Source organism: Oxyura jamaicensis, chromosome 4 (genome assembly GCF_011077185.1).
Source record: "Oxyura jamaicensis isolate SHBP4307 breed ruddy duck chromosome 4, BPBGC_Ojam_1.0, whole genome shotgun sequence".
In the NCBI taxonomy this organism is placed as follows: Eukaryota; Metazoa; Chordata; class Aves; order Anseriformes; family Anatidae; genus Oxyura; species Oxyura jamaicensis.
The window spans coordinates 54,463,429-54,491,046 of NC_048896.1; the positions used below are offsets into that span (position 1 = coordinate 54,463,429).

Consider the following 27,618-nt stretch of genomic DNA (forward strand, 5'->3'; position numbering starts at 1 on the left):
TTTTTTTGGTCTTCCCATTGTTGGAAAGGAAAAGGTGAGTATGAGGAAAACTTTTTATTTTCTTTTTAATATGACTTGAAAGTAGAAAAAACATCAGGTTATTAGTTTCTGGTTTAAAACTTTTGGGTTTGAGTTTCTCTCTGAGGAAAGCAGTCAAATTTTTAAAAAATCATTGGTATGTATTTTGTTTATTGTGGTGTGGGTTGGTTTGGTGTTTGTTGGTGCTTTTTCTTTGGCTTTTTGCCCCACTGGATGACTATGTAAAGGTGACAGTTTTTCTTCACTTATACCTCCTGCCCAATTTTGAAATGTAAAGGAAAGTTTTAGTTTTACAGAAAGTTTACAGGAAAGTGTGTTAATTTATTTATTTATTAATTAATTTTCTGCTGCATCCGCTTTCCTTTCCTTTCCTTTTCAGTGGTTTTCACTGAAGACTGTGTCTGTGACATTGCACACTATTAGGAGGTGAAATTAATGTAGAGGTGAAGTGTTAGACATGTGGGAAGCTTAAGAGGGGGCAATAGTTGAGGAAAGTAGAAAGAGAAGGAAGTAAAATGATTTAGGAACACAACCAAAGATATAATTGTTTTGTTACTGTTTGACATGTCTGAGAAGGAAATTGAGACAAAAAGCATAGGATAAAACTAAATTAAAATGTATGGTAAATCCTTAGAAGAAAAGAGTATTTTTTATAACTGGACAGCCACCAGTGTAAAAATAAGGGCTTTTTCTGCAAGTGGCTAGCTATGTGGTGGCCTCAAGGCACTGGCCAGCCCCAGTCCCACTTCGCCTGGCAGAAGTCAAGCATTAGGCTGGCTTGGAACTGGGGACTTTGAATTAATCCACCTCATGGCCTCTCATCCAGGGAACCTGCCAGCTGCTTGCAAAGCCAGAGGGGCTTGCAGACCACCTCAGCTCTGCTTCTCCTTGTGCCAGGCCTCGCTTCAGGCCTGCTCGCTCCTCTCCTGCCCCGGGCTTTCAGCTCTGGCCTGCTTACTGCTTACTGCCCAAACGGCCTGTTCCCTGACAAGCTTCATTTCTTGGCCTCGCTAAAGCAGGTTGTGATGTCTGATCCTGGCCCACATTTCCAATGCCTTAAGATTCGTTACTTTTCACAGAAAGGTATTACTGCTACCTCTTCTTTTTTAAAAAAATAATAATAAAAAAAAATCTTAAGCAAAGGCAAACTATAAATCTTATAGGCCACACACACATGCCATAGGCTAACCATGAATTAAAAACAAAAGATTGTCTTGTTAAATAAAAAGCCCAGTATCGTACTAAATTTGATAATGGGTTGTAGAGTAAAATAAGAGAGGTAATTATTCTATTTGACACAGTCCTGTGCAAGCCTCATTTGCAAGGCTTAGTTCAGTTGTGGGCGCTAGGTTTTAAAATTACCTCAGTGTGTTGGAAGGAGTTCAGCTGACAGCAACAAAAATACCTAAAGGTTGAAAAATGAGGCCTTTGAAGAGAGGCTTGCATGGTCAGGCTAGGGAAAAAAAAAAAAAAAAAAAAAGTTGAAGGCAGGTATAAAAATTTTAAAAATAACTAAAAAGGAAACTATAAGGAAAAGAGGGATCAGTCTCACTAATGAAGAAAAACAGGATATGTCCAGTCTAAACTGTAGATTTAAGTGAAACGCATACATTATATTAAGAGTAGCTCTGTCTGAGGGTTGTGCCAGGAAAAAAAAAAAAAGCAAAAACAAACAAACAAAAACAAACAAAAAACGCAGGAGGTTGGATGTCAGGGAGAAGACTCTGTGATAGCAAAAAGTGATCTTCTGTCTTTCCACTGAAGTTGACAACCTTGACCAAGAGGCTGGTTGTGAGGCAGGAGGAGAGCAGCAGTCATTCCATGGGGTTTTTCAGATGATAGCCCAAAGTTGTCCCTAGCCAGCATAATCTAATTATCTGCTTTTCCTCCTTCTGGATCCACAGGAGATTCAGGCCATTTTCACAAGAGCTGGCAGGTACAGTTTGATTTTGGCCTCATTTTATTTGTGTAGAACAAGAAGAGGTTGTCAAGGGAGTGTGCAAGTGCCTCTTTAGGTATGGTTAAGGTGAGGTTGGTAGCTCTTGTACAAAGGAATAAAACCAACTGTGTTCCTTGCAGAAGAATGAAAGTAACTTACAAACGATTCTGTGTCACAGTATTGATTCTGTTCTTATATTTTCAGTGCTTTGAAGCTGTTATGGTCTGTTGGTTCATTAAGTTACTTTTACAGATTGTCCCTAAACATTTGCTTTTACATAGTCTGCATTTTAACACTCTGTAAGTGCATATCGATATGTTCTGTCCTCTGTGCAAACCACAATCAAAGAAAACCCATTTCTGCAATGGCTAATGAGGTACTGGAGCAGTAAAATAAACAGAAGGAATTACACAGTGTCAGGAAACTTGACCAAAGAAATGTCACCTTCAGAGAAGCAGCAACTGAGAGATGACCTTTCACTTTATTACTGTGTGCCAAATTTGGCTGGATTTAGAGAAGAACCTACAATTACTGAATATTTTAAAATGTATACTCTTATTCATGAGGAAGCTGAATAGAATTGGGGGTGCTTATGTGAATGAAGCATATATTATGAAAGACATCTTTGACATACTGGCAAGAACCATGACTGAAATTACAGTTGAATTATGCAATTAGATTTTATTAACTATACATATTATTAAGGATTTTTTTTTTCATTACAGAGGAAAGGATGTCAGGGTCTTGGTGATTGTACTGACCTCTTGTGCCACGGGGAAAGAAGTTGAGAGGCTTCCAGAAGAGCAATATAGTTCCTATTTAATCTTTAAATAAGAAAAAAGGTCAAGGGACCATTGCTGCTATTTTATTTCCTCCAAGTCTTCACCAAGGAGGCCTCCCATTTTAATGTGTATTGCCTTAAACTTATAAATATTTAAAAAATATATAATTCACTGAAACATTACATATTTTAGAATGAACTTTACGATGTATTTATAGCAGAACTTGCAAAGTGTAGGATATGCATGTATGTGGATCCTCAGAATTATGTAACTAACCTCTGGAGGTTTCTCACTTTAATTCACTTCATTTCTGATACAAAAAATAGAAAAGAGGAAAGAAAACCCTCCAACAGATTACTTAAGATCTCATAAAGATGTCATATCCACACAGATATTCACTTTTCATGCCAAAGGTAGAAAAAAAAAAAGGTGGCAATTTATATCTCTAATGCAGTTTTATTTAAAAATATTAAACACATGATTAAAGACGAGTAAATGAAAGTGAGCAGTTGCCTCAGGACAGGTAGGGGAAAAAATAAAATAAAAATAAAAATAAAAAGAATAATAATAATAAAAAAAGCATTTGGGTAATTACAGGGTCCTGCATTTTCCTTCTTGAAGTCCCCTAGTCATGCTGCAACTTTGGCAAGCACCCACTGGAGAAATATGTAAAAGCTGTTTTAAGTTCCTTAACATTTTTACTTCCCCTCCAAAATGGAAGAGCGCAGGGCAGGTGCAGCCCAGTTACTCAAGTGGCAGATTGCTCAACAGCAACCGTACAAGAGCTGTTCCTTTCCTTGGCCTCTCTCACTTCAGTACAACCTTAGCCCATCTTCAGTCTCTACTTCTGCAACATGCGGACAGCTATCTTAAAAGTATGTTCAATTAGGTTCTGGAATTGAGCCTTCAGGATTTAGGAAGCGGCAGTACCAATGCTGCAACACAATTTAACTCAGTCTTTGGGCATATACACCTTACGCTAATCTTCAGCTATATGATTATTATTTTTTGCAGTGGGATGCAGCACAGGCAAGCTGAAATTTATCGGAAAACCACAGGAAACTTAAGTTGAGCTCTGGGCTGTGGTCAGCAGCATGCCAATGTGCACACAGGTACTCCTGCCCATCTTCAACAGGCTTGAGCCTCTGCTTGTCTCAACTTTCATAAGCTGTCACTGTCCCAGTCTTGCTGCTTTTTTCTTCTTGGCCTCCTTTTCTATTCTTTTAGCTTAACCTTAATTCCTGAAGTTTCTCGCCCTAAGATTGACTTCTGGGTCTCCTTTTCAGTCTCCCCATGCCATTCTCTCACTTGCTTTTCACACCCAGGTACATTTCTTCCAATCAATTCCCAACCTTTCTTTGAATGTAATTTTTGGTCTGTAGTTTTCGGTTGCTCAAATGAGAACAGGAAAATCCATCAAACATGGCAGGTTGATTTCAAACAAAAAATTAAGAAAGGTAAAAAGAGTAGCTTTTGTTGTTGTTCTTGGTATTCCCTCTGGCTTTTCCATTTTGGTTCAGGCATTAGCCAAACACCCATGACATTTCCCAGGGAGAAAGACAGTTGAGAGAAACAAAAATAAAGGAGAAAACAAACAAACCCACAACTGTTTAAAGCTTCAAAAACAGCTCATGGTACTACAGTTAAAAAAAAAAAAAAAAAAAAAAAAAAAGAGAGAGAAAAGAAAAAGAAAACTGGGGTTTGAGGGTCACTATATCACATATACATAGATACAGAACTGGAGGGGAGCACTGAGGAAAGCATCCAGTGGTGCCCACTGCTCCTTGAAGAGCTTCAGTTGCTGAGAAAATAGGAACAGTTGCCAGAACAACTCCCCCACTTCTGCCATCAGTGATACAATACTGGACTGGAGGGACTATTGGTCTTATGCCAGAGAGAGTTTCTTACGTTTGAATGATTTTTTATTGGAGGCATTCCTGGCCATCCTAGAATTCAAGAGGAAGAGTTGTGACAGGTTCTACAGAGACTTAGTGCATAATTCTTTTACATGTTAAAGAAAACTTTAAAGCGAAGTCTCAGTTTCCAACTGAAAGAAGAATATAGAGTGTTGTATAGAAGACAAGTAACACATGGAAAAAACTGCTAAGGGGAATATTCAGGATGGATAAAAATATATAAAGCTATATCTCACAGATCAGTGCTTTTTAGTCCTTTTTGATTTCCAGTGTAGGTGTATGGGAAATTTAACCTACTTAGAGTAAGTTTGGTTCTTTTACTTCGCTTTTACAGATTCCTTAGGTTCTTCCTGAATTGTGCAAACCACAGGTTAAAGACCATTACAAAAAGATGTAATCCGGGAAGTTACCTATTTCTAGAGATTCTTTCTATAGTAAGAAAAGTAAGAGCAAATCTAAGTGGAGACGGACCAGATTATAACATCAATGTAGTAATATTTTGTTTGTGGAGCTAAGTAATTGAAAATGCATAGCTGACTTTGGGGGTTATGTTTTTAAGCAGGTGCTCATCTGTTTAGGAAAGCAGGGGAAAGGCTCCAAATATTACATAGGATCTCCCCCCATGGTGCATCTGTTCAGCTGACTCGTCAGGGCAATGGGTTGTCATCATCTGTGAAACTGGATCACAAAACAAAATCCTAGATGGTCTAATAGGTCCGGAAGTACTTTTGTTGTTGTTGTTGTTGTTGTTGTTGTTTCTCCAGCACCTAAAACAGTGGGCTTACCCTTCTTTTTGGTTCCTAGCTATCACTGCACTTAAATAATGAATGGAACTGTTTCTCTGATACCAAACATCACACTGTTAAGCAAATCTTCAGCTACAATAAATGAACATAGTTCCATTAAGAGAATTGCATTTACAGAGACTATTTGGTGCTGTATTTTGTATGTGAGAAATTCAATGGATTAAAAGAACTGTATCTTTTGCTAAACAATTATTCAAATATAGGTGAAAAATAAGATTGTTGGAGAGCATTTGAGAAAGAAGAATTAGCTAATAAATTGACTCTAAGCCTAAATTACGTGAAGCATGCCACACAATTGTTTTACATTATTTTTGTTTTGAAAGTGTAAATTGTTTTACACTTTCCTGTGACTAGAGCATGTAGGCTTGATTGTGAAACCACTAACATATAGTCCCATCACGTATCAGTCCTATTAAGACAGAAAGAGAGATCCTGTTAGGACTTTTTTTTCATCTTAATACCACTGCCCTACCACTTTAAAAATTTGATATTAAAACTTTTTTTTAAAGAGAAACAATACCTCACACTGCGATAACAAAACTTTCCAAAACTTAATGAACCTGATTCCCATTTGCCTTACCCCCTCCGTAATCATTTTTGGCCCTTAAAAACTTTATGATATTAATCCTTCTTTGAATTTATGTTGGTAGCCCAACCAATAAAAGCAAGTAAACTCAGGTCCAGTGGGCCCATTTGCTTCTATTATTCATTGAAAAGCACATGTGTGCGCATGCTTATAATTGATAGAGTAAAACTTAAATACTGAAATGAATATTATAAATTAGGGGCAAAAAAAATCTCTTTCTTTCTATCCTTGACATGCAAACTCTTTTCTTACCTCTTTTGTTTCCTTTCTTTCAAATGCTTTTGTTTTAATTCTCTATACTTATATTTTTCCTTTTCTTTCTCCATAGCTATCCTGAGTTTACTACTTAATGTTCTAGTTGTTCAGAGTTACTTCCAAAATCCTCACTGTTACATGTCAAATGAATTTCATTAGGTCCAGATTGTGATCATCACTGAAACTGAAACCACGGAAGTTTTAACATGCTACTGACTGGATTGCTACTATTTAGTTTCCTGAGCCCTGTTTCAGAGTACGTATTCTTTCAATTGACTCACCTCCAAAAGCACATCAGTTTTGGGTTTTACATAAACTCCGATGTAATTCATTGGCCATGGGAGGTCTTGAGTCAAGTTGATTGATACACAGAGGTTAGAACAGAACTGGCCAGTCTGTGCCCCTTGAGCTGCTTGTAGCTAACTATTTAAGTACAACTTGTGTTGGCTCCTGGGGAGTCTGTGGCATAATCTCTGCTCTCAGAAGGAGTGAGTCAGCCAGAGCCTGCAAGGCCAATATTACTGGATTTCTCTGGCCTCTGGCTGTTCACGTAGCTGAGCCCCATTCCTCTGCAAGGCTATGTCATCACTGAGCTCGCTGAATTGTTCCCATAGCCTCCCTAGCTCCAGAAAAGGATAGGCGTCTTGAGGATCTCAACACTATGAGATTTTTGGTATAGAGTTTGGAGGGCTGAGGAGATCAGACATTCTGGGAAAAGACTGTAAAGTGGTCTGATAGGTTATGTTTTTAAGTGGTATCTTTTTTTCAGCTACAGTAAATTCTTTTCCAAGCCATACAATCATCAAATTATCCCCCCCACACCCCTGCTTCCCCCCCTTGCCCCCCCCCCCAAAAAAAAAAAAAAAAGAAAGAGATTAATAGCAGTACCATATCTTTATAGGAAGCATCATATTTTTTGTGCCTGGAAAATATACCTTTTTTTTCTACTAAACTGAGCAAAAGCCTTCTCTTGGGCCTCGTCTTTCTGGATGGTGCCATCTTCTCAGAAATACATCATCATCAGAGTGCTTTGTCCCAGTGATGTATTACATTAATACATCTGTTGCTTTAATGATATATTAGTGTAATACCTTATCAGAGTGATGCATACCAATGACCTATTACTCAAAAGGTGGTGCCATTCAGGAATGAAAGAATTCATGGACATATTCAGTATAATTACAGAGATAAAAGCCAACATACATTACACTGGAAGCTGCTTTCATGGAACCAAGAACACCAGTATTATGCTAGCCTCTTCGGTGCCATTTTCTAGTGCCATTGCACTAGATTTCCAATGCAGAGGTTGTTACATCTCTTTTAAACCTTTTAAATATACTAAGAGCAACTAACATTAACCTTGGGTCACTGTGAAGCAGACTGTATCCAGCTACATTATTTTTACTATATAGTAGTACAGTACTTACTTACCCGTAACCGTATGAAACTAAGTAACATTAACCTCCAGATAGTCTGAAGAACATATCATATCTCATTATAATAATCTGGGCTTCATCCTTTGCTTGACTTTAATTATTGTCCATTCTCAAACATTCTCAGTTACATGACAGTTGAACTTCAGCCTGTCATTAACTGTAGGTTTCTTTAATCTTAACCTTCATTTTCTTTACCATTGCTTTACCTTTTTTTCTAGTACTTTAGCCACTGAAAAACATGTGAAGTCAGTCTGGTTTACATTGTTTTGTGTAGTATGTTAATTAAACATTTCAAAATACCACCCACAGAAAATGGCAAAGAACAAATTCTACTTTCTATCTTTTAAACTTTCACTATAAAGAAGGGTAAAAAATGTACAATTGTATAAAAAACTCCTTTCTCCCCTCTGCCTTAACTTTCTCATTAATTGGGTCCAAGCTAAAGAGATGTTCCCGTGACAGCAAATCAGAACCACATTTTAGCTTGTGGTAATTTAATTGAGGTACAAGGTATTAATTAGCTTATTTATTTTTCCTCTAAATACACTTACATCAAAGTGTGAAGAGTGTTGCTTAGCAGAACATGGAGGCTTATGATTTGTTTCACTTATGTGTAGTGTTTGGGGAAGGTTTGTAGGTACCTGTAGTTTTTTTTATGCCAAATAATGCAACACACATCTATTAGCAATTTACACACTGACACAATGAGGGAGAAAAGGAATCACAAAGAATTTATAGTATGTAAATACTGATTTTTTCCTCTTTATGTTCTCTTCTGTCATGTTCAACTTCATTATTAGTGACAGGTACCATTTTAATTTGCAGAAAGGATTACTGAAACAACTTTCAGTAATGTATTTAGTCAGGTAGTCAGACAAATTCACAGAAACTTTGAATGGTCATACAGTATTATAAATGCAGAACATCCTACTCTTTACATTTCCACTCATCCAAGGTCATTCAGCTGACCTGTCACCTTCCAGCTTGGAAACTGCTGACCCAAATTCTTCTCCTGCCCCATGGCGGGAGGAAGAAGCAGATGCTGTCTTTGGGGGAGTCTGATGAAAGAAATAGACTTGCTCTCCTGCGTAGAGCAGTACTGAATAGAATAGTTTGTGTAGGTGCTATGGAACTGCTGAAGCAGGAGGTGGCGTAACAGGTTGCAGTACAGGGGGAGGTCTATGGCTGTGCAAATGTGGCAGCCACCAAAAGTGCAGTGTGGATTCAGGGGCAGCAAGTGGTAGTGGCGCTTGCAAGGGCCTTTCTGCCAGAAGGCTTATCACAGCCAAACTAAGAGTCAGGGTAAAGCTAGAAACCAGTATTTTACCTGAAAGTATAATTGCTCAAGTCACTGTACTATTGCTATAGTTGCTATTTGCAACCTCTTCTTACTGAGGAAACTGGTTATTTCACTGAGCATTTGCTAGGATTCTTCAGTCCTGAAAATCTGTTGCATCTGGCAACTGAAGGTTCTGTAGTGTTGGCCTGCTGGCTGTAATGGGTCTAGTATGTTCCTGAGAGAAGTCTCATTTACCCCAGAAACCTTCCAAATCACTATTAGCAAGCATAGTAATGGTTAATGGTTAATGATAAACTACAGATGAGCGGGCAGACCTTTGTGTAACGTGCCTTGGGTGTTGAGCGATAGGAAGGGACAGATTTAGTATGGGAAGAGTGACTAACAGGTGGGCTTCTCATACTATTGTTATTCATGTGTATGTACTTAACAGAGCTTATGTAATAACATGCATTATCAGCTCATAATATGTAGTATATTTAGGGTCACAAACAGAGAATCACAGAATCTACACAGTCTTGTAAGGTGGGGAATGGGTTAGTCTTTTCTCAGGAGATGGGCATCTGCATAGAGAAAGAGACTTAAGTGAAATGCTTAGTAGTCTACAACAGTCTAGGGGACTGCAGGCAAAGTGTGTGGTCTCATCAGCATGGTTTTAATGGCCATTCAGTTGTAGGCAGCTCCTGTGCCCTTGTTTTCTGTTTTAGAGGTACAGTTTGTGGGGTCTCTGGGAATCCATCTGAATGGTTAGTGACTTTGGGCTTTTGTTTTTCTGAGTTAATTTTAGCAACATCTGTTGTTCAATCTTGTTCACTGTGAGCTACACAAATGTGTTTGCTAGTGTGGTGCAGAAAAGAAGGAATGATAGGCAAGGTGGGTGGCAATTGCTTACATTTGCTCAAGCTGTACTGCCACTGAATGTCGAACCATACCACGTTACTAGACTGTGTCAGAGCACGTATGATGGCTTAGGACACAGCATTCCTTTTAGTTAAATGATTGATGAAATAATTTTATTTTTTTTTTTTAAAAAAAAAAAAGGAGTTGGACTTCTCCTTTAAGCTAGATTTAACCACCTCTAAATTTGATGTTTGGGGTTGAATCGAATCGATTGTTTATTTTCCTCCATCGTCCATGGAGACAGCAAAGCTTCTCCAGGTAAATTCATCCTCCCTTCCATAGGCTGGGGAACAATTGCCAAGTGGTAGCACCTAACTGTATCTTTTGGCAGCAGGTAACCTAGAAATATGGGTTATATTAAATGACTATGTCTCCCTCTTGGTGAAGACTAGCAGAGTTTGCATTTGCTGTCTACTGTTTAAATTTGTTTAAGGCTGCTGTATTCCATTAATTTCATAAAACTTTGAAATAAAACCTTATGCTACTGGATGTCTAAAACTCTGCCAACAAAGGGGACAGATTAGATTGAATTGGTTTGACAGAGGAGAACTGTGAGGTGAGCCACAACTTCTAATAAACCTACCTGTGTTCCTCAGGTGGATGCTGCTACCTACATAGCACAATCACCAGCAAGAGCTTAGTATAATTACCAATATTTGGTGTTCTTTAAAATAGAAAAGAAGTCCCTAAAAGAGTAATATGGAAGATCTGAACTAAAAAATGGTAAGGGGTGGCAGGGTATTAGAAATGGGTCAGCAACCACTTAATCTAGGGCAGGTGCAGCTAGCTGAGTTTGCCTCATTGTGTCCTAACACCTGGACTGCAAAATGCAGCAGCTAAGGTGAACATACAGGATGAATTCTGCTGACTGCTATGGGAAAATTAACTTCTGGCAAAGAGATGAAAAGAGCAGTTGCAAGCAGTAAAGTGGCTCAAACCTTGGAACAATTTGCTTTGGTGCATGAGAGCTGGAGTCATTAGCCTATGAGCAAAACCCTGGCTATGAGCAGATCAGTGAGGATTTTGACATTGACTGAACTGGGACCAGGATTTCACTGTAATTACTAATTATGGCAAGTGTGCAACAGTTGTAACAGTTGTGCTGCTGTTTTAGAGCTGAACAGTTTGCTTCTGGTTTGTTGGTTTATTGTTTTTTGTTGTTGTTTGTTTGTTTGTGGTTCTGTTGTTGTGTTGTTTGTTTTGTGTGTTTTTTGCCAATGCTAGAAACTGATTTCTTCCTTCCCCCAACTTTTTAGGCCTGGGAAGTGGGGCTCATAAATCCCTGTGCTACTTGCTCTCAGAACGTGTAACTTAAAAAGCAGGGTTTGGCTGATGAGGATGGATGCATGAAAAGATCATTCAGGTAAATGACTGGTATGTTCTGCATTAATTTCCCCTTCAGCCACTCAAGCAATGCTTGCTGACCAAAGTGTATTAAATAACCACATAAAATATTATCTCTTAGGTACAGGAGAAAAAAAAATGATTAAAAAAAAAAAAAGAAAAAACAGGCACTTGTGGCAGGAAAGGATTTTTCTGTAAAATGTTGGTGCTGCATCAGTAGTAATACAAGCATTCTCATCTCATATTGACATGATAGCCATTTCTGTTTATAGATAATTCTTGGGATGATATTTTTGCATAACAGCTCTTTTCTGCTTTAAGTCTTGTTGATCTCCAGAGAGCTGTGATAGTAAAAGATGAAATAATACAGAAAAAGAATTCACAGAACCACTAACTCTATCAGGACAAGTAAAAACAACTGTTAAAATTTGAGGTCATGCCTACAAAGAAGTCTAAGGAAAAACTGTTGTTTATTTGGGGAGGAAAAAAAAAAATCAGTTTGGGGACAGTGGGGGGGGGGGAGGTTGATCTATCAGAAGTCAGTTTTCTGCATCAGTGTTGACTTAGCTGACCAGCTGAATACCCTAAAACAAGTTAGATGACCTGGCTAGTGGGTCCACCCTCTAAAGCAGAGGAGGAGCATACTTAGTAGGATTTCAACATCAGGATTTGATTCACCTTTTTCCCCTAACACCTGCTCCCAGCCCCCCCAAAAATAAATAAATAAATGCTGAAGTGCTCCACAAGAGGAGAGGAAAAATAATACTTTGATCAGCTGTACCTGTAAATCTTGGTTATCAGGTAATCACCCTGATTGCCACCTGAGTTTGTGTTGGAATGATATCTGGCACCCATTATCTTCTGGCCTGTCTGGTTTCCTTCAGATGCAGGGAGAGAGTAGTGACTAGCTCAGAGGACTTCCTGCAGTGAAGCTGTAGTATGAGAGACTGATAGAAAAGTAGTAGAAGAGTAAGAGCATAATCTTGTTACTTTAGCTCCTTAGCATTTGTCCTAAGTCTTTACAGGATCTTTCCTTCAAACGCTGAGGAAAGGCTATTACTATTTCTTTTCTATAGGAATGAACTATTAAAAGTGAGAGGGGGGAAAAAAAAAAGCTACAGTGAGTTGCTCTGCACTTCTGTCTGCTCTGATCCTGTTTGGGGTTTAGTGTTGAACAGTTTTTTCCAAAAGAAGCAACAACCAAAATCAGAAACCTAAACCTTAATTAAGTCTAAAACTGCATTAGAAAAAAGAAGAGAGAGAGACAGAGAGGCAAAAACAAACATACAAAATCAACCCTCTCAGCTGCTATTTAGTTATGGAAGTACTGAAATTTAGCTTTCACTAGTAAAAGTTTTCCAGGCTCGAACTGAAAACAAATTATAGTATATTTTGACCAGTGATTGTAGTTTAGCGTGCTGCGGATCAAGAACATTTCCACCAGTCTTCTTGGATAGAGGCAGTGGTAAGCATTCTCCAAGCTTAAATAGGAATGTACTAATAGAATTGGGCTGTTCAGAAAATGCATTAGTAACTATTGTTTCCTTTCAGATGGAGGGAGCAGAGGAGAAGAGGGAGGTAAAAGAGCCAGTGACACACAGTCTTTTATGCTGCAGGCTGATGAATAGGGAACTCCAGGACGCAGGTGACTTAAGATTTACTTTTTCTTGAAGGAACTGACTCTGACCCACAGAGGTCACTTACTTCATGAAGTGTGCCTATGTTACCTGATGCTTGGCCATGCAGGATGGGGAAATTTGTTGAGGAAAATGCATAAACAATTTATTTGGAAATAAGCATGAAATCTATTTTTTACTAGTCCTAGGCAGCTTCCCAGTGTGTGGATTGGTCACAGATCTGGTTCTAAGGCACCTCAGTCATAACCTATCTAGGGACCTCAATGGTCTGCCACAATTCTGCCCTAGAGCCAAGACTACAAAAAGCCCCCCCCCCCTTTTTTTTTTTTTTGGTATTTGTGCATTTCATATGAGGCTGTTTCTCCCTCTCAAGCATATGTTTACCTAAGCAGTGCTACTGCTACGACCAACTGCTAACAAAATCAAATGAACAAGTAGAAGGTGCAGACCGGGGGAAATCACTCCACACTTTCAGTGGTAAAAGTAGCAATTTTCTATATGCTCAGCATATGGTCATCAAAAAGATTGTAAAAATAGTAGAACTACAGACGGTTAGTAGTGACAAATGAACACTTGGCTCTTGAATCTGGGGTGCGTTGGCACCTCTAGAGTCAAGTGACTCCTTTATTTTCAGTACGTGTCTTCTAATTCAGAACTTAAAAAGCCCACTGGTTTAGGATTGTACTCACTATTGCAAGCTATTGAGTTACAATGGCATAATGAGGTAGCTGTGTGCTCTTCTCATCTCTGGCACATTTGAAGTGAAACAAAGGTATTTTAGTCTAACACATTGTACTTGCCATTTTAACAGTCTAAGAGGGTGTCCAAGAGCAGTTAGGAAAGCTCAGCTGATGAACAGCAATTTATGAAACCACAGTAATTTATCATATGAGATTATCTATATCCTAATCTTTGTGTCTAATTCTTTCTCTGATCCTGCTCTGGAGGGTATGAATTTTAGCAGCAGTTGCTCTCTGTGCTTTCCTGATGGAATATCTTGAAAGGAAAAGGTGTGAGATTAGTGGGTAAAATTCATATGTCCACTCGAGTCTCATTTACATCTTCTGTTAATTTGCATCTTCTGTGTTAATAATGAGCAGAAGTGCCATTGCTAAGCCCACATGAGAACAGCCCAAGTGTTTGAGTTCAGTGGCAGATCTGATATGGAGCTGGACCAGGGAAGCTTGTGAGGTGGAAAGGTGTCAAAGAACAGGCTACAGCTTCAGCTCACAGGGAGTCCAGTAGAGTACGTGGGGCAATTTTAAAAGTGCACATGGACATGCTGCACTACCATGCTGTTTTCTTTAAAACACTGCTACTCCTCTTGTAATTTAATAGGGAAAGGTTGGCTGCAAAACATAGCATCTTTAAGCACATGGTGAGCCCTGCAAACAAACTACAAAACAGCTTGTTATTTTTAAGATGGTGTTATATTCTCCTAAAGCTGTTTTCCCCTACTGCTTGTATTAATTTACTCAAAAGCTGACATTGCTACAGTTTCCACAACATAGTAGCTAAAGGCCTGCCTGAGATTTGGTTCTAATTGTCTCATTTGTTGTGATTCAGCATATTTAACGTTAAGGAGCAGAAACAGTAACGCATGGTTACTTGTTCCCCGGGGGACTATTATTTTTTTTTTTTAATGTTATCTTTACAGCACTCTTCTAACGCAGAGGAAACTAAACGTTTCCTCCGAACGCCCCACGGTTCCCTCAGACACCCCGTTAAGAATCACCCCGTGAGGCCGGCAGACCAAAGCCAACCGCGGGGCAAGCCGAAGGTAGCGTGGGCATCGCCCCAGCGGCCCCGATATCGCGACACAAGGCGGGGGGGCACGTCCTTCGGGCACCTCCCCGTCAGGGAACACACCCCGCGACGACCGCCGGGCCCCGCCGCCCCTCAGCCGCCGGGGGCGGTTCCCCGGGGCCGGGGGGAGGCCGCCAGCGCCCCGCCGCGGCCCGGCGGCCGGCCCGGCCCCGCCGAGCATCCCCGGCCGCCCCTCACGTAGAGGGCAAGGCTGGATGGAGCCCCCGCTGCGGGCCGTGCCCGGGCTCGCCCTCCAGCCTCGGGAAGGAGGCGAGGTAAAAGGGCGGGAGGGAAACCCCAAGAGGCAGGGGGTGCTCTAAGTGCGCTGCCTCTCCTCACCTGAGGCCGGTGTCCTCCTGGTGAGAGGCACTGAGGCATCAGAATGGTGTGCCGGGTGTTAGGAGGTGGCCGTGGTATGGGATGGTTGAGTCATCAGCTTGTTCTTGCTAGTCATGTGTAAAACAGACTTAAGCTTGTGCAGGAATTTTATTTCTGCACCCATAAATAAGTCACTGTTGTATCTTCAGCATTCTTAACCTTATGACTAGGAAACAAGTATTGGCCTGCCACCTAATCCTGCATTTGTAACTTTGTCGTCCTCTGTCTGTTGACACAGCCTTTTTCTTCGGCAGACTTTCTCCTTACACAAGAAGGATTTTTAATACAGGAGCTAAGGTTTTCCGTATTTTAAAGGACAGGTGAGCAAGGCCTGCAGTGTTGCCTGGGTCTTGCACAGCATAGGCCAAGAAAGAACCACCTTCACTCCAAGCATCTGCTAGTATAGTTGCCTCAGGCTGGGGTCTGAGGAGGTACAGTCCCTCGGGGCAGAGCTCTGAAGGCTAAGGGTCGTAATTCCTGACTACATGGCAAAATCGCGTCTTACCACTTTGTGTATACAATAGCTTTACTGTGCTAGTAAAGACCTGAGGCTTGGTTGTACAAGGAGCAGCTAAAAACAATGGGACACTCAGTCGTAAGGGAAGCATCACAGGGGACAGTGTTGCTGTGATAAAGGGAGCCTTTAACAGGGCCTGGAGATTAGCAGTTCGTCAGAGAAAGTCAGTTTGAAGAAGGCCAACTAGAGAGAGCCTATGTTGTTAGATCCTGGACAGGGAAGTCTTCATACTACTGGAAAATGTTGAAGGCACGGCAGTTTGGAGATGGGGAGGAGTTTGATAAGGGTTTGATTTTTAGCAGCAAATGAAGCACGAAACTTTGAATCAGATAGGATGATTGATCAGGGGAAGAATATAAAGTTTAGGTGTTTGTGTAGGTTAGAAGAGTGTTGTGGGTCCGGGTGAAGAGGAGGAACATGCTTCAGTCGTAGAGGTAAAATTGGTGTTATTTTCAGCATGGGAGAAACAGGAATAGAGAACTGGATACAGTAACAGTTCAGTGGTAGCTTGGGAAGAGAAAGGGCCTTTAAGCTCAAAAGGTTTGCAAGTTAGATATTCCCTCTATTAGATGATGGGATGACAACTTCAGTCAGCTGCAGTGTTAGAGCTGTCAGGCCAAATGGTGCAAAGGTGTTAATTAAGAGCACTTTCAGCAACTTGGATTTGAATTCTAGCTTTCCTAGCAGCCTAAAATGTCTGTCTTTTTAGCACTTTCTGTTTTCAGTTGTGTTGGATGGTGTTTTTGTTTTGTTTGTTTGTTCTTGTGGGTGGCTTTTGGGTGAGGTTGTAGGGTTTTTTTGTTTTGTTTTTTGCTTTTAGTGGTTTTTGTGTTCTGCCTTTTTTTTTTTTTTTTTTTTTTTAATGTATGTGGTTCCAGGTAACTTGTGGTACCATTCTGTTTAATAATACAGATGCACTGAGAGCATAAAGAAGGACCTTCAGTGAAAAGGCCATGTGTTGTGACGATCTGAAACATTGTCAGCAATGGAGGATGACAGTTTTCATATTTTTATGCTCTTCAGTGAAGAGTGTGATGAGCCTTCTACATCTTTAATAAGTTGATTAAAAGTTATTGATGGGAGGGAAGTAAGTGGGGGTCAAAGTGGATTAACATACCCAGTTGAGCAGCAGGTGTAAATATGTCTGATGTGGTATTGCCAAGTATGAGGACTGGAAGGTTTCAGGAATCCTATAAACCTAGTAAGCCCTGAACAGGAGAGATCCTCTCATTTTCTGCATTATCCTTCTCCACAGAGCAGCTTTCCTTTTACAGTAGGATCAGAAAGACATTCTACACTGTTTCTTTCTAATCTTGTCTCTGGTGTGGTGCCTTCTTCAGCTGTTTTCCCTTAAAAAGCTTGCATTTGAGTACCTCCATGGCCCTCATCCCAATTGTTTTGCTACTCAGCTGATACTTTAAAAGCCACTGACTTTGCTGTTTATCCCCATGTAAATGAAAGCATCCTAGTACCTCCTTCCTGAGTTTCCTGAGTTGACTCTTACATGGTTCATGACTGAAGCAGCCAAAATGTGTTGTGTTTTGTTGTTGTTTTTCCCTTGTTCCTTGCACTGTGAGGTACAGGCCACCTAACTTCATGATTATTGAGACCAGGAAGGTTTATTAGTTTTATCTTGGTTGCCATTCAATACATTGGAACGAATAGAACTTCCCAAATATAATAAAATTTCCAAGAAAATCCAACAAAAACATCTTAAAACTGATAGGTCTTGCACAAGTCAACTGCCTTGTTGGACCCCTTTTCCAATAGACATTTGCTTTGACTTTTCCCTGTTGTCACCTGCCTGATGAGCTTCACAAGGCCAAGTGGGCTTAATACTCTGGCTGGGCAGAGAATGTGTCCTGTTCAGGCTTCTGCCAGTGCCTGTAGATTTGACCTGTGCAAAATCCTCACAGAGTATAAAATATGGAAAAAAAATACTTCTCCCTTTATCTTAAGAACACTTCTGCTTTTTTCTTCCCCACTTTAATACAAAAATGTGGGATCTGTGGCACACATGCAAAAGGATAAACAGATGTTCACTCAAATGCTTTCTAGTACATTCTTCATTCACACAGTTGCTCTTCGACTGGGAAGCAAACAGAGGGGTAAAACCCCTGCCCCACAACTGTCATTTTATTCGTTGCTTCAGTTAGGGGGGAAAGAGATGTGTGAGAGCATGTTGCCTGGGTCCATTACTCCCTCTGCAGGCAAGAGCATGCTACTCTTTGCCGAGATTCACCATCACCTCTATGCAGTGCGAGCACCTTGGGTCTTGAATAGCACTGCTGGAATCAGCAGGTGTTTCTCACTGTACAGTGGCAGCAGTATCTGTCCCAAAATCTAAATGAGAGCAAGAGTAACAATAAATTAAATTGTGTACCTCATGAATTGTATATGTATCTTCCATGAAATAGGAACCTCTAGGGCAAGCAGCCAATGTATATATATGAGAGCATAAATGAGTAAATTACATGCCTACTGGTAAAAGAAGTGAATTGCACAAAGGAAGAGTTAGCAGGTTAGCAAGAAAAGTAATGATTTAAAAAAAAAAAAAAAAAAGAAAAGAAAAGAAAAGAAAGAAAAAAAAAAAAGAAAAAAAGTGTTTTCTTGTTCAGATGGAATTTTCTGGTTTTCTTGATTCATGTCCGTTGCCTCTTATCTATCCTACTGAAAGGCATCTGACCCCTTCTTCTTCATTCCCACCCCTGACACTTTTGTATTCTTAGAGAATATCCCCCTGAGTCTTCTTTTCTCCAGCCTAAGCAGCTGCATCTCTTTCAGCCTCTCTTTATAGGACAGATGCTCCAGTCCCATAGTCATCTTTGTGGCCCTGTGCTGAACTCACTCCAGCACGTCTGTATCTTTCTGATACCAGGGAGCCTAGAATGGGACACAGCATCCCACCTGCAGCCTCACCAGTGCGAAGTAAAGGTGTGAGATCGCTTCTCTCAACCTGCTGGCAATGTTCTTCCTAGTGCAACAGAGGGTACTGTTGGTCTTCTCAGCTGTGAAGGTGCATCACTGGCTTTTGGTCAACCTTGTTGTCCACCAGGACCCCAAGGGCCTCCTCAATAAAGTTGTTTTCCAGTTGGTAGGCCTCCAAGATGTACTGGTGCCTGGAATCATTCCTCCCTAAATGCATTTCCCCTTGTGAACTTCACAAAATTCCTCCTTGCCCAGTTCTCCAGCCTATCTCTGAATGGCAGCACAGCCATCTGGTACATCAGCTGTTCCTTTTGGTTTTCTATCAGTTGTGAACTTGCTGAGGATGCGCCCTGTCCCTTGTCCAGGTCATTAATGAAGGCATTAAACAGTATTGGATCCAGTATTGACCCCAAAAGCACACTTAGTGACTTGCCTCCACTGGCCTTTGTGCCATTGATTACAGCTCTCTGGTCCCAGTCGTTCAGGCAGTTTTCAGTCTACCTCATTGGTACTCATCTGACCCATACTTGGTTGCTTTACCTATGATGATGTTATGAGAGACAGTCACAAAGGCTTTAATAAAGTTGAGGTAAACAACACCCACCACTCTCCCTTTGTCCACCAAGCGTGTTACCTCATTGTAGAAGGTTGGTTAAAAATGATGTTCCCCTTCATAAACCCATTCTGACTACTCCCAGTCACCTTGTCCTTCAGGTACATGGAAGGGCTTTCCAGGAGGAAAGGCTTTCTCTGTCAGCTTTGATTCCACAGTCTAGGGTGAGGCTGAGTGGCCTGTAGTTCCCTGGACTATCTTACCTGCTCTTGTTGCAGACAGGAGTGACATTTGCTGTCTTCCAGTTTTCAGAAACCTAGGCTTAAAAATAATTCCAGAGAGGGGATCTCCTTGCTGGACACCAGAGCTTTGTGCAACCAGTCCCCTAAGAAAATTCACAAAATCTCACCCACTGGTGCTGTTCTCACCAGCCTCTAAGAAAGATGTATTTCTGCCGAATACTTACATAACTACCCTTATCCTTTGGCAGGAGAAATAAATAGTTGTAATTTTTAATAAATACTTAATGCTTCTCTGATCAAATAGTAAACTGAGATGGAGTGAGTAGCTCTTCTTTTACAGGACAAGAGTGGGAAAGTTTTAGTCACATTTCCTTGAACATACTCTCATAGGTAGAAATGATGATTTAGAGCTAAATTTCATAAATTATGATACAGGTGTAAAAATAAGAGACTTCAAGGCAAATAAAATGACAGGTTTCTTGTCCTTTCCATTTATTTCTGTCTTAAAAGGAAAACAGTGGCTCCCAATGTATGTATGACCATTTTGAGTCAAGGAGTTGAACACACAGGTGTTTGCCTTTTCCTGAGGCATACAAAGCTCCCTAGCTACTGAATACTCAACTGATATTTTCCTCTCAAGGTTCTCCTGTGGAACCTTGCACTTCCCACCTGTTCCCTTGTGCTGCTTTCCCTCTCTCTAAAATGCTTCAACCCCTGTGGCACTGTTTGCTGTCTCTCCTCTTGTTATGTAGCTGCATCCCTCAGCTTTCTTGTGTGGAAATGTAAGCTGCTTCCCTCCAGTCATCACTTCTTCCCCTTTCTTCCTACTTGTGAAGTTGTGTGCTACTCCATGTGTGATTTTTCACTATTATTAGCCTGCTTCTCGTGGACAAATAATTTGCATCTTTCTGTAAACCACAGACTTGAAAACATTGGGTGGCCTTGGGTGCTGAAAAGTAGGGGCTAGAATCAGTATGTCTGTCAAACTGCGTGAGCAGGAGCTGAGGAGACCAGACTATTCCTAGTACCTCAAAAGACAAATAACCTTTTCCTCTGTGCTGTTTGGCATGACAGGGAAGTGCCAAAGCAAGAAGATACTCCCTACAGGAGGGGACTGGCCACATGACTTCATTCTCAGCAGGCAGCGGTGACAGCAGGCTGACTTGCAACCCAAACCCTCCTGCCTGCCAGTGGGTGAGGGCTGATTACTGAGGACATGTGGCATGGTGAAATGTAGCTGAATGCCATGTGAAATTCATCACACCAGGCAGGTGAAGTCTGCTAGGAGCTTGATCTCCACATACTCCTCCTATCCCTTACCTGCATGTGTTTCCTTTCCCTGGGAACATAAGATCTCAGCACCACCATGTTTTCTTGTCTCCCGATTGCCCCTCTGTTCTTTCTCACCCTTTAAATTATTGAGGCATTGGGAAGAGGGCATAGCTGGCTTAGTACTGCTAAAGTCTACTATGCCTTCCTTCTTTCCTGCTGCTCCTGGTAACATGCTATGTCAGAGGGAGAGGGCGATGAGTTTGGTAAATGCACAGTCCTAGATGGTAGTTAAGCCCCTTGGGAGCTTGCCAGTTCTCAAGGTCCAGAGCCGTCTCAGTATTACTCTAGTGTTTTAACACAAAGATAGCTAGTGAATTGAGAAACCAGAATTGATTTCCCTGAGGAGTTTGCCACCTTGCTGGTGCAGTAGAAACTCTGCCTCTCAAAGTATATGTAACAAGGTGTTTAAGAACTTAGACACACTTTCATTTAGCAAACAGCTGTGGCTTAAAATGTTGTTGCCTTTCTACTAAACTAAGCTACAAGACTTCACCCTGAAGCAGATGAGGAGGCCAAATGCATTCTGTTCTGCCAGTGTGGGGGTGGAAGCAGTTAGCTCCTCCAAGAGGGTGGTAATGCCTTAAACCATGGCAGGTGTTTGCTAATGAGCATGTGCCTCAATCTTCAATTAACCAGTGACTAACAGGAGGCTAAGCGGAAACAAAATGATGGAAGGAATGTTTTTGGTTTCACTCTGATTTAACCTAAACCACTCTTAAGATGGGATAAAGCTGCCGATTTGAATGTCTTTAAGTGGAGAATGGAAAATGGTGCAAGAAGATCAAGATAGACATATTTACATATTTCATTCACATTTGTAACTGTAATAGCTCTGAGCTAAGTGTTCTGGCTCCCTTTTGACATAAATTCTTTTAATCAGTTCAGAAGTTGCTTAGTGTTTTAGGTTGTAAAATGTGAAATTAAGTCCGTATACTTAGTTTGTAGTTTGTAAGATGTTGCTAGTTCGGATTCTGGGGAGAAATTCTCTATCTTATGGATCTGTAAGTTAAAGGCTGATAGTTAAAGGCTCAGGTGAGGGTTGTTTTATTTATTTATTTTTGCAAAACATGCTTACAAAAAAAGGGGCATGAAGAGGTAGTATAGTGAATTATGTAAGTAAGCAGCCAACTGCACTTATGGTAAAATTAAAATCAAAAGATCGCCTTGGTAAATCTGGAACATCACAGTAGTTGAGTAGCAACTGTGTCTCTAGGCCTCTAGTCTGTTTTTTTCAGGCCTGCAGATTCCAAGATTATTCATCATCATAGGCTTAAGAAAAACAGCTTTTAGTATTGTTTTTTGTTATGGTGGTGGTGGTTTGTTTGTTTTCTGTTTTAATTGGAATTAGGAGCTATATCACCTTTCCTAAGTAGTGTCCTATACTAGCAGCTGGAACATGTAAACACTGTAATTCTGCTGAAGGGATTAACATTCTGAACTTGCATTGCAACTAGAAGCAGCTTATGCTGAAATTATTATAAAATGATTATGGCTAGTTTGTTTACCAGGATCAGACAATATTCTGACAAAGATGGCTGTGGCTTAGCTAAGAGATGCAGAATACATTGCACTCGTCCTTCCTGATGCCTCCCCACTCTAAGGCTGCAAGACCATAAGGGAATTCATGAGACTCGGGATCTTGAAGATCATTCCTGATGCAGTGTGTTCTCTGTTCACAATCATGGCATAAGAAATTGAAGAGTCAGAAGAGTACTGCCAGGGATTTCAGTGGTTCCAAAAAGAGTTTTTGTCTAGTTTGATCTCGTTGACTGTGGCCCTTGCATTATGTTTTCCAGTTAAGAGACAAAGAGGTTAAAAACTTTGGGGAAGAAGAACTCGGTTGCCTCTTTCAAAAGCTAAACCCTGTTTGTGGCTTAGGATCCACTGGTTATGCAACTCTGCCTCCCACTTTGTAACTGTTTATTATCTGTCCCAAGGTGGTAATCATCTGATAATGACTTCTGATCATTGTTTATTGGCCTTTGTGAAACCAGTCAGTGGCCTTGCCAGTTATTAACTTGTCATTATTTATTATTATTACAAATTGGTACTTAATGTTGTTAGCTTACAGAGCACTTGCAAACAAGGATGGTGGTATCCATGATCCTATGAATCCTATGGATTTGTTCGTCCCCTTGTGTTTGCCTCTTAAACACTTTAGAGCAAGAAGTTTGTAATCCAATCTTGTTTGCAGGATTGATTCATAGTTACTGTTCAGTGTAGCAATATTGACCTCAATTAAAAGAGAAAAGAGGAGGAGTTTAGGCTATTGAAAATCTTCCTCCAAGAGGTGTGGGAAGGTGTGTGATTTTGATGGAAAACAGAGTGCCTGGTTAGATATTGAAGATATAGGGGCTATGGGCAAATACCTCTGTTCAGCAGGAAATTAATCTAAAGATACAAGTAGCATTAAAGAGAGTCTGTATATCTTTGCATACACAGGGGACACAGCGATACTTTTGGTGGGCTGTGCTTTAAGCAGAGGTGGTCTTGTACTGTAGTTATCACAGTCTGGTGGTTTGGGGCCCAGGAACTGGATATATTGGCCTTTTTTCTTTTTTCAATTTTTTTCTGAGTGCAATTTTATTTTTTATTTTAAGCTGACCTTGACAACAGAATTATTTAAAGTTTCAAAAAATAAAGCTAGGCCTTCAGTTAGTTTTTAGGTTTCTGTTTAGCAACCTTTTCAAGTGTTTGTTACATTATATGAAGATAGTTTGGATACTAGATAACCTGCGGAGGTTTTAAGAACATTACATCATTTATTACTGTGGAAAACCTTATTTACTCAATTTGTTTCATTTTTCTTGTGTGTAAGTGAAGAAAATATTTACTTTGTTCAAAAGTGGTTTCTGGGGCTGAACTTAATTCATATGTGTAACTAGGGTTGGTGTTTGGAAGGTGCCATACGATCATTACTTATTAATAGCAGGACCTGCGGAGGCAATGCATTATTTATATTATGTTATCTGTGGAAGGCTCACAACTATTTTTTTGTGTTTGGACTAGAAATGTTCAAAAGCATGGTCAGGCAACTTTTTTCTTTTTTCCTACTATACCACCAAACATGTAATGGAAGATTATTTTTTAAATGGCATTATGCCCTAAGTCATCTTCCTTAAACCACTGTAAAAAAGCATGTAAATTTAGACCTGGTGTCTTTGATTTCAGTGTGATTGCTGGATGCGATATTTTAAGTAGGACAATGTGCAGAGTAGTGCAATTAACCAGGAGAGGTACGAAGAACGAAGCCATTCCCATATAGACTACTTCCAGGCATGGGATTAGAAACTCTTTCAAGCTGAAGTATAAAGTTTCTCCCTGATAGTTCGTTCAGCCATTGGGATTTCTTTCACTGCAGAGCAGGCTTAAAGCTCGGCCCTCTAAACCCTTTGTCAAACTGTTGGGAGATCTGTTGAAGCCAAGGTCATCTTCAGAGATTTGGTGCTGCTCTGTTGCTTGCCAGCTCCCGTGGCACTCTCAAAGAGCTGTGTTCCCCCAGTGTCCTTACTGCAGCCGCCTTAACTCCCCTGAAGGGGGGTTCAAATGACGGAGGGGAAAAATTAGCGTATTGTAAATTAATGCTGACATTGTCAGTATTAATTTATGCCAGAAATGCGTGAGGAGTAGAGGGTGGAGAAGAGTGATGATGCAGAAAGCAGTATTTTCCGACATCCCATTCTCCACAGAACACCTGGAGAAGGGCTGCCACAGCGGTGGATGGCAGCATGAGGTAGTACTTGTCCCTTTCTGAGGCAGCTGCCTTGTGGCCTCCCGTGCGGGTAGGGGTGTCCAGACAGACAGAGAGCCATTGCATGCAAAGCCAGCTTAGTTAACACGATTGCCATTGGAGTGGTTCTAAAAGATAATAAAGAAAGGTTTAGCACTGTTAATTTTTTAAAAAAGTTATGTTGCTTAAGTCCCAGTCACGTCAAAATTGAGGTTTGTGAGCAATAATAATAAAAAATCCCCTGATATTTTTGGTTAATATTACTAATGCTAAAAGAATCTCCAAAACCAGCGTAACCTGCAGAACTGAAGGCAAAGATAGAACTTGAGTACTCTGGGACTTATTACTCCAGTACACTTGTCATGAGTAGGTGTAAGGTATCTGTTTGGATTCATCTCCTGCCCTGTAGCAGTCTGTTACGTACTTATTTTTTTGGCGTCGGGATTAAAAGTAAATACACTTCTCCATGAAAATGAAGTATTTTAGCCATATCGGGAAATGAGAAACCAACTTTAGTCAGGAGGCATGTGTTTGGTTTCAGAAGTCTCACCTTCTCTGTACATTTGGTTTTAACCTCAGAACTGTTCTCACGTCAGGGAATCTCAGATTCTCTCCTATAAACCTAATCTTTTAAATCTTTGTTTTTCTCTGCGTGGAAGAGGCAACTGTGCTGTGAAATGGGTGTAATATTATATGAAACCTTTCTAACATGAGGTGATTCAGAGTGCTGAGGTGACTGCTTAAAAGACATAGGCTACAAGTCTACCGTTTTGAGTTTTCCTAGACAGTTGTTTATAAAAAATAAAGTATTTTGAAGTTAGGATAGAATATGATGTGATAAAATGATGAGTCAGATTGTCAAAAGCAACCAATCTAATAGGTATACATGGGAGAATAATGCATTTTTTGTTTTAGTTGCAACATCTGACTCACGATGTCGATTATGTATTCTGCGAAGTTCAAAGTTTCCTTACACAAAGTGAGAGCTATATGAAACAACCATGCTTCAAACCATTTTACTTCAATTGTAGTAACAGGTTTTAGAGTTTAAATCATTAACAACCTCTATGTGAACTTTTATCCAAATGACGGTAAGTCACAAAGAGAACACTTCTCTTTCACGAAGTACCTTTTGTGCTTCAGTGAGACCCATTCCCTCTTCTATTTTTTCCCCACCTTCATGTCCGTCTTTGAAGAAAGATGTGTGATTTGTGAAGTAATGAAAGTATGTATCAGTTAATGAAAACTGCTATACTGCCTCCATAATGCACACTGAAATTGCTTCGGGATAAAGCTTCCTCTACCCGCGTTACAGCAGGAAAAAAGTAAATTTCACAAGTCCAGCTTGCTGTGTGCACTGCAGGAGTTTCATGTGGCAGTTAAATCAACTATTAGGGGTGACCTAAGCGTGCTTTCCTCCCCCTGCACATGCACTGCTCCAGGAGCTGGGATTTTCAGGGGGCTTGCATTTCATCCCCTGCTTAAAAGCTCAGAGCCTGGTGCCGGGGCAGTGCATCCCCCAGCTCCCTTCTCGCTCACTTTGTGCACCGCCTGGGGCAGGGGGAGTTGTGCTCAGCCAGCCTCCCTCCCCCCGACCCTGAAGTTGGTTAGGATCAGCCTCTCCACCCCTGTGCCTTTTCATCACACTTTTTCTTTTCTACCGCAGGAAGACGAAACGTCTTGATTTATTATTATTGATTTATTTTTTAATTAAGGGGGGTGGTGTTATTTTCTCTGGCGGGGGCTTCCCGAGCGAGCAGCCGAGCCTCTCCCTCATCCCTTCCCAGCCCCTTCCCTCCCTGCCCGTCCTTGCGGGGCAGACCGGCGGCGGGTGCGGGACCGGGGCAACGCACCCCGGGGCGCGGGGGCACCTTCCTTTCCCTTCCCTTCGCCCTGCCCGGCCGGGCGTGTGCGTGTGTGTGCGCGCGTGTGCGCGCGTGTGTCCCCGGCTGCCTCCCGCGGGCGAGCCGTGAGCGCCGCCGCTGCCCTTTGATCCCGGCGTTAGTGTTAGTTAGGGGCCGGCAGGAGCGGGGCGCAGCCCTCGGCACCGCCGCGCCAGCCCCGGCCCCGGCACGGCGCCCGCCCGCCGGGACCGCAGCCCCCGGCCGCCGGGAGGGAGCGAGGAGGCAGCCGGAGGAGAGAGCACGGCGAGCGGGGACAAGCCAGGTGCACGGCCGGCTCGGGGGGAGAGCAGAGAGAAAGAGCGTGGGGGGAGAGCCCTCGGCGGTGGCTCCCGGGGAGCCGGCTCCAGCCCCCGCTCCCCCGGCGGCGAGGGGAAGCCCGCCCCGGCTGGCGGCTCCCCCGGGGGGCCCGGCTTTGTGCCTGCCCGCGCCCCCCCCTCCCGGTCTTATTTGATCTCCCGTTAACCGAGGAGGAGAATGTGAAAAAAGGGGGAAAATGCCCAGGAGGAAGCAGGAGCAGCCCAAGCGCCTCTCTTCACGTAAGTGCCCCCTCTTTTTGCCATTTTCTCCTTCCTCCTCTCCCCGTCTCCTTCCCCTCTGCAGCCGCCTCCGTCGTTTTGTGCATTAGTTTAGGGTTACAGAGGTGAAACTGACAAAGACACAGCCTGGGTTATTCCTCTTTTAGGTCTGAGCTAAGGCAGCCATGTTGGTGATGAACAGCCTTGTGCCCTTTTAATTTTTCCTCTCTCTCCTTTCCCCCCTTCTTTCTTCGCGGCTCTCGCCCTTTCCTCCCGCTCCCTCCCCTCGCCCGTGATTGTGCATTTGTGCTGGGGGGGGCGGCGTGGGCTTCTCTTTGGGGCCGGGGGGGGGGGGGGGCGATTTATTGGGGTGGGGAGGGGGGCTAGCACCGGAGGGGAGGGCGGCGAGAGGGGAAGCGGCTGCTGGCGTCTTGCGCGGAACCAGCCGCGAGGTCCGGCCCCGGCTAAAGGTTGCGGCGGGGCTGGGCGGCCCGGGAGCGGGGGGAGGCGGTGGCGGCGTTGGGGGCACCCTGCAGCCGCCCCGAGGGGGGCCGGGGCCGGCGGGGGGAGGCACAGTGTGCCCGGCGAGGTCCCCGCAGAGCCGAGCGGAGCCGGGAGAGGCGGCGGCGGGCTCGGGGCTGCCGCCGGGGAGGGAAGGGTCAGGCGAGCCCCGGGCGCCGGCGGCGCTGCCCCGGGCGCAGGGCTAAGGGCATCCCGCGCATCCCCGGCACGGCTCGGCTCGCCCTGCCCTGCTCCTCCGCGCTCCCTCCCTCCCT

At 42.2% G+C, this 27,618-nt stretch overlaps 1 protein-coding gene across 9 annotated transcripts in view; it reads left to right on the forward strand.

Annotated features, from left to right (window-relative positions):
• ZNF827 (zinc finger protein 827) overlaps nt 1-27,618 on the forward strand; it is a 159,141-nt gene that overhangs the window by 26,154 nt on the left and 105,369 nt on the right. For 4 of the 9 annotated variants that reach the window (XR_004750140.1, XM_035323776.1, XM_035323783.1 and 1 more), the window contains exons 1-2: nt 9,903-9,929; nt 12,852-12,945. Coding sequence is in view for 8 of the 9 variants with exons in the window: in XM_035323776.1 (XP_035179667.1) it covers nt 9,918-9,929; nt 12,852-12,945 (106 nt within the window). In the remaining variant the exon portion in view is untranslated. Of the gene's footprint in view, nt 1-9,902; nt 9,930-11,283; nt 11,320-12,196; nt 12,766-12,851; nt 12,946-15,043; nt 15,055-26,425; nt 26,864-27,618 lie in introns of those variants that run through there. The other 5 variants (XM_035323777.1, XM_035323778.1, XM_035323781.1 and 2 more) reach the window with 5 other exon arrangements.